The sequence below is a fragment of the Onychostruthus taczanowskii genome, unplaced genomic scaffold, assembly GCF_017590055.1.
Source record: "Onychostruthus taczanowskii isolate IOZ18803 unplaced genomic scaffold, ASM1759005v1 scaffold510, whole genome shotgun sequence".
Lineage (NCBI taxonomy): Eukaryota > Metazoa > Chordata > Aves > Passeriformes > Passeridae > Onychostruthus > Onychostruthus taczanowskii.
Window position 1 is genome coordinate 6,028 of NW_024502681.1, and position 7,095 is coordinate 13,122.

The 7,095-nt window shown below is 55.4% G+C and overlaps 1 protein-coding gene and 2 long non-coding RNA genes across 3 annotated transcripts in view; 2 read left to right on the forward strand and 1 right to left on the reverse strand.

The window, feature by feature from the left end:
• The window catches only part of LOC121342201, a gene marked incomplete at its 5' end in the record, with an annotated part of 7,319 nt that extends 4,044 nt beyond the window's left edge, over positions 1–3,275 (forward strand). The window contains 2 exons of the mRNA XM_041416431.1: positions 4–1,068; positions 1,763–3,275. Of these exons, the coding sequence (XP_041272365.1) occupies positions 4–1,068; positions 1,763–1,914 (1,217 nt within the window). The remainder of the gene's footprint in view (positions 1–3; positions 1,069–1,762) is intronic.
• Positions 3,276–3,314: 39 nt separating this feature from the next.
• LOC121342199 lies at positions 3,315–3,949 on the forward strand. The gene is made up of 2 exons (XR_005953511.1): positions 3,315–3,556; positions 3,793–3,949. It is a non-coding gene; the product is annotated as an uncharacterized LOC121342199 (long non-coding RNA).
• A 4-nt stretch (positions 3,950–3,953) lies between these two features.
• On the reverse strand, positions 3,954–4,313 carry LOC121342200. Its single transcript, XR_005953512.1, has 2 exons — positions 4,228–4,313; positions 3,954–4,073 (listed from the first exon to the last, which is right to left on the reverse strand). It is a non-coding gene; the product is annotated as an uncharacterized LOC121342200 (long non-coding RNA).
• Positions 4,314–7,095: the final 2,782 nt, after the last annotated feature.

Genomic DNA, 7,095 nt, shown 5'->3' on the forward strand with positions numbered 1-7,095 from the left:
CAGTGCCACCGAGCCCCAATGCCACCCCAATGTCCCTCTATGTGTCCCCAGTGTCCCCAAGCCCCAATGGCAGCCCAATGTCCCTCCATGTCGCCCCAGTGTCCTTCCATGTCACCTCAGTGCCACCGAGCCCCAATGCCACCCCAATGTCCCTCCATGTGTCCCCAAGCCCCAATGCCACCCCAATGTCCCTCTATGTGTCCCCAGTGTCCCCAAGCCCCAATGGCAGCCCGATGTCCCTTCATGTCACCCCCATGTCCCCATCACCTCCCTTGTCACCCCAGATGCCCACGAGGTCCCTGTCACAGGCCACCACGGCGGGGTCCGGGGCCACCGTGGGGGGATCCGGGACGACCACGGGGGGATCTGGGGCCACCACGGGGGGATTTGGGGCCACCACAAAGACGAACTGGGCCACCACGGGGATGCCTGAGCCCACCCCAGCTGGATCTGGGGCCACCATGGGGGACACCAGGACCACCACCCAGGGGACCGGGACCACCGCGGTGGGGTCTGGGGCTGTCCCGGCGCCGTCCGGGGCCACCACGGAGAGCTCCGGGGCCACCCCCCAGGGGACCGGGGCCACCGCGGCGGGCTCGGGGGCCGGCGGGCGCTGGTGGCGGGTGGCGTTGGCCCGGGCGGGCTCGGGGCTGGCCCGGGCGGGCTCGGGGCTGGCCCGGGCTCGGCGGCGCTGGGACGCGCTGGCCACGGCGTGGGCGCTGGCGCTGCTCTTCGGGCTGCCCCAGGTCGGCATCTTCGGGCAGCGCGAGGTGGCCCCGGGCGAGAGCGACTGCTGGGCCACCTTCGCGCAGCCCTGGGGCGCCCGCGCCTATGTCACCTGGGTGGCGCTGGCCGTGCTGGTGGCACCCGCCGTGCTGCTGGGGGTGCTGCTGGTGGCCGTGGCCCGCGCGCTCCGGGGGTCCCCCGGGGGTCCCGGGGGGCTCGGGCGGGCCCGGGCCAAGAGCCACCGCATGGCCGTGGTGGTGCTGGGCGTGTTCGTGCTCTGCTGGAGCCCCTTCTTCTGTGCCCAGCTCTGGGCTGTGTGGGACCCCCGAGCGCCCCGAGAAGGTGAGAGGGGACAGGCACACGGGGACAGGGACATGGGGACACGGGGACATGGGGACAGGGATATGGGGACAGGGAGACATGAGGACACAGGGACAGTGAGCTCTGCTGGAGCCCCTTCTTCTGTGCCCAGCTCTGGGCTGTGTGGGACCCCCGAGCGCCCCGGGAAGGTGAGAGGGGACAGGCACACGGGGACAGGGACATGGGGACACGGGGACATGGGGACAGGGATATGGGGACAGGGATATGAACACGGGGACAGGGGACACAGGGACAGGGGACACAGGGACATGGGGACAGGGACATGGGACATGGGGACAGGGGGACATGGAGATGGGGGTTGGGGACAAGGAGAAGGTGACAGGGACACAGTGATGGGGACATGGGGACAGGGGCCAGGGAGGTGACAGTGCCATGGGGGTGACAGGACTGTGGGGGTGACAGCGCCATGGGGGTGGCAGGGCCGGGGAGGTGACAGCGCCATGGGGGAGGTGACAGCGCCATGGGGGAGGTGACAGGACCGGGGAGGTGACAGCGCCATGGGGGAGGTGACAGCGCCATGGGGAGGTGACAGTGCCATGGCGACATCGCCCAGCTGAGCGTGACCCCGACATTTCCCACGCCGCGCTCCGGCTGGGGCTGGCTGTCACCGCAGTCCCCGTGCCGGCTGTCCCCAGCTGTCCCCCCGTGTCCCCAGGGCCCGCGTTCACCATCCTGATGCTCCTGGCCAGCCTGACCAGCTGCACCAACCCCTGGATCTCGGCCGCCTTCAGCGCCAGCCTGGCCCGGGCCATGGCGCGGCTGCTGTGCCCCTGCCGCCACCGCGGGGACACCGGGGGACATCAGTGACATCAGTGACACCAGGGGACATCAGTGACACCGGGGACATCAGTGACATCACTGACACCGGGGGACATCAGTGACACCGGGGGCATCAGTGACACCGAGGACATCAGTGACATCACTGACAGTGACACGGGGCCATGGCACGGCTGCTGTGCCCCTGCCGCCACCGCGGGGACACCGGGGACACCGGGTGACAGGGGTGACATCGGTGGCACCGTGGTGACATTGGGGACACCGTGGTGACATTGGGGACACAGCGTGACAGGGGTGACATCGGTGGCACCATGGTGACATTGGGGAGACAGGGTGGCACGGGGAGGGAGTGTCACACCGCGGGGGTGACACTGTGGGGGTCACAGGAGTGTCACCCAGGGGTCACCCGGGGGTCACCTGGGGGTCACTCAGTGTCATCCAGGGGCCACTCGAGGTCACCCGGTGTCACCGTGGGGGTCACACGCAGTGGGGGAGGGGTCGCACGGAGATTTGAGCTGGGGGGCGGGGCTTGCACGAGGGGACAAAAGGGGGGCCAACCCCCCTTGCTCTGTGGAAACCAATCACCAATAAAGCAGAATTTTACCCCAAATTTCCTCCTTTTTTTACCCCCAAATTCCCAGATTTTTACCCCAAAATTTCCAAATTTTTATCCCAAAATTTCCAAATTTTTATCCCACAATTTTCCAGATTTTTACTCAAAATTTCCAGACTTTCACCCCAAATTTTCTAAATTCCTACCCCAACATTTCCAGATTTCCACCCCAAATTTTCTAAATTCCTACCCCAAAATTTCCAGACTTTCACCCCAAATTTTCTAAATTTCTACCCCAAAATGTCCAGATTTCCACCCCAAATTTTCTAAATTTCTACCCCAAAATTTCCAGACTTTCACCCCAAATTTTCCAGATTTTTACCCCAAAATTTCCAGACTTTCACCCCAAATTTTCTAAATTGCTACCCCCAACGTTCCCAGATTTTTACCCCAGCATTTCCAAATTTTCACCCCAAATTTTCCAGATTTTCACCCCAAATTTTCCAGACTTTTACTCAAAATGTCCAAACTTTTATCCTCAAATTTCCAGGGTTTCATCCCAAAATTTCCAAATTTTTACCCCAGCATTTCCAGATTTTTACCCCCAAATTTCCAAATTTTCACCCCAAATTTTCCAGATTTTCACCCCAAATTTTCCAGACTTTTACTCAAAATGTCCAAACTTTTATCCTCAAATTTCCAGGGTTTCATCCCAAAATTTCCAAATTTTTACCCCAGCATTTCCAGATTTTTACCCCCAAATTTCCAAATTTTCACCCCAAATTTTCCAGCCCCCCTGGCACTTTTGGGGTCCCAGCCACCCCTTTTGGGGTCCCTCCCCCCCAGGGCAGGACCCCGAACTCTGCCAGGCTCTGGAACCACCCCGAGCTTTATTTGGGGACACTTTGGGGTCCCCCAGGATGTTTTGGGGTCCCCCCGGGTGTTTTTGGGGTTTCTGTGGGTTTTGGGGTCCCCAGGATGTTTTTGGGGTCCCCCCAGGATGTTTTTTGGGTCCCCCCGGGTGTTTTTTGGGTCCCTGTGGGTTTGGAGTCTCTGTGCCTTTTGGGGTCCCCCCCGGGAAGTTTTGGGGCCCCTGTGTGGGTTTTGGGGTCCCACAGGGTCTTTTTGGGGTCCCCCCGGGTGTTTTTGGGGTCCCCCGGGTTTTGGGGTCCCCCAAGGGCTTTTTGGGGTCCCCCCGGGTGTTTTTGGGGTCCCCCGGGTTTTGGGGTCCCCCAAGGGCTTTTTGGGGTCCCCCCGGGTGTTTTTGGGGTCCCCCGGGTTTTGGGGTCCCCCAAGGGCTTTTTGGGGTCCCCCCGGGTGTTTTTGGGGTCCCCCGGGTTTTGGGGTCCCCCAAGGGCTTTTTGGGGTCCCCCCGGGTGTTTTTGGGGTCCCTGAGGGTTTGGGGGTCTCTGTGCGTTTTGGGGTGCCGGGTATTTTTTGGGGTCCCCTGGGTGGGGTTTTGGGGTCCTCCCAGGATGTTTTGGGTCCCCCCCCGGTGTTTTTGGGGTCCCCCGGGTTTTGGGGTCCCCCGGTGGTTTTGGGGTCACCCCGGGGGTCTCCGGGGCACGCAGCCCCCCAGCTCCAGCGCCTCCGGCCACCCCTCGTATTTGTTGGAGCCGCGGCTGTTCCGGACGTGCTGGGGGGATTTGGGGGGGATTTGGGGGGTTTGGGGTCACTTTGGGACCCCCCAAATCCCCGAACCGCCCCCACTTATCCCCCAGGTGTCCCTAAAGCCCCCAAATCCCCCAAAATTCCAAGAGCCCCCCAAGCCCCCCGGGCCGGGGTCTCACTTGGTGGCCGGGTCGTCGTAGGAGGCCACGAGCACCAAGGTTCCCTCGTGGAGCGGCCGCAGGAAGCGGAGCAGATCCTCCACGTCTGGGGGCCACAAACGGGCACAGTCAGCCCAGAAACGGGGCCAGAAAATGGGGAAAATCGGCACAAAAATGGGGAAAACCAGCACGAAAATGGGGCGAAAATCACAAAAAACCCCTGGGAAAATCAGCCCAAAAACAGGGAAAGCAGGGCCAAAACATGGGGCAAAAATCACAAAAAAACCCCAGGGAAAATCAGCCCAAAAATGGGGCAAAAATCAGCACAAAAAATGGGGAAAATCAGTCCAAAAATGGGGAAAATCAGAACAAAAATGGGTCAAAAATCACCAAAAAGCCCAGGGAAAATCAGTCCAAAAATGGGGAAAATCAGAACAAAAATGGGTCAAAAATCACCAAAAAGCCCAGGGAAAATCAGTCCAAAAATGGGGAAAAATCAGCATGAAAATGGGGAAATTGAGGCCAAAAAATGGGGAAAATCAGCACAAAAGTTGGGGGGAAATCAGCACAAAAATGCAGCAAAAGTCACAAAAAAACCCAGGGAAAATCAGCTCAAAAATGGGAGAAAATCAGCCCAAAAATGGTGAAAATCAGCACGAAAATGGGGGGAAATCACCAAAAAATTATGGAAAATCAGGCCAAAAATTGGGGAGAAATCAACACAAAAATGGGACAGAAATCAGCACAAAAATTAGGAAAAATCAGAACAAAAAATGGGGAAAATCAGCAAAAGAATGGGGGGAAAACACCCCAAAAATTGGAGGAAAATAAACTAAAAATGGGGGAAAATCAGCCCAAAAATGGGGGGAAATAAACCCAAAAATAGGGGGAAATCGATGCAAAAATGAAGTAAAAATCAGCCCCAAAAATGACAGGAAACAACCCAAAAACTAAGGGGAAATCAGCACAAAAATCAGGGGAAAACATCCAAAAAATTGAAGGGGGAAAAACCTAAAAATGGGGGAAATCGAGCCAAAAATGAGAGAAAATCATCCAAAAATTAAAAGAATCCCAAAGTCAGGAGAAAATAAATTCAAAAATGGGGCAAAAATCACCCCAAAAATGGGCAAATGAGCCCAAAACTGGAGAAATGAACCCAAAAATGGAGAAATGAGCCCAAAAAGGAGAAATGAGCCCAAAACTGGGGAAATGAGCCCAAAACTGGGGAAATGAGCCCAAAAATGGAGAAATGAGCCCAAAAATGGGGAAATGAGCCAAAACTGGGGAAATGAGCCCAAAACTGGGGAAATGAGCCCAAAACTGGGGAAATGAGCCCAAAAATTAGCCCCGCCCCCAGGCTCACTCTCGCCCCTCCAGGCAGATGCGCGGTCCCACCCCGTTAGCCCCGCCCCTGTCTTTAGCCCCGCCCCCAGGCTCACTCGCGCCCCTCCAGGCAGATGCGCGGTCCCACCACGTTGGCGGCGCCGCTCAGCAGGCGGAAGGCAGGGGGGGCGGGGCGCGGGGCGGGCCCAGCAGTGACGTCACCGCCAGCCAGGCCAGGGCGGCCACGCCCCCCAGGGCCAGGAGGCGGAGGGGGCCTGGGGGAGGGGAGTCAGCGCAACACCTCAAACACCCCAAACACCCGAAAACAACCCACAACACCCCAAAAACAACACCTGAAAACACCCCAAAACACCCGGAAACACCCCAAAACACCCCAAAAACACCCAAAACACCAGAAAACAACCCACAACACCCCAAAAACACCCGCAAAACACCAAAAACACCCGAAAACACCCCAAAAACAACAAAAACACTCAAAACCACTCAAAACACCCCAAAACCACCCCAAAAACAACAAAAACACCCGAAAACAACAAAACACCCCAAAAACACCTGAAAACACCCCAAAACACCCCAAACTACCCCCAAAATACCCCCAAAACAACAAAAAACACCCGAAAACACCCAAAACCATCCGGAAAACACAAAAAAAACACCCAAAAGCCACCCAAAACCTTTTAAAAAACACCAAAAAACCACCCAAACCACAAAAAAAAACCACTCAAAAAAACACCTGGAAACCAACAAAAACACAAAAAAACCACCCGAAAACCACAAAAATACCACCCGAAAACTCCCAAAAAACACCTGAAAATTCCCAAAAAATCATCCCAAAATCATCCCAAAAACACCCGAAAAACACCCAAAACCAGCCCAAAAACTGTCCCAAAACCACCCAAAAAATCCCCAAAAATACGCCAAAAACACCCAAAAAGCACCCAAAAAACCACCAAAAACCAGTCGAAAAACACCTGAAAAATACCCAAAAATTCATCCCAAAATTTCCCAAAAAATCATCCCAAAACCAGCCCAAAAACTGCTCTAAAACCATCCCAAAAATCCCCCAAAACTCCCAAAAAACCCACAAAAAACCCCCCAAAAAACACCCGGAAACTCCTGAAAGATCACCCCAAAATCGTCCCATGAAGACCCCAAAGAACACCCAGAAAATGCCCAAAAACCACCCAAAAACTCCCCAAAAACACCCAAAAACCACCCGAAAATTCCCTAAAAATCACCTGAAAATCATCCCCAAAACACCCAAAGAATCATCCTAAAACCACCCTAAAAACTGCCCCAAAACCACACAAAAAATCCCCAAAAATCCCCCGAAAACCACCTGAAAACTCCCTAAAAATAATCCCAAAAATTGTCGTGAAAAAAACCCAAAAAACCTCCCCAAACCACCCCCAAAATCATCCCAAAAACACCCAAAAAATCGTCCCAAAACCAGCCTAAAAATATCCCAAAATCTTCCCAGAAACACCCAAAAAAATCCCCAAATCATCCCAAAATCAGCCCAAAAACACCCAAAAAACACCCCAA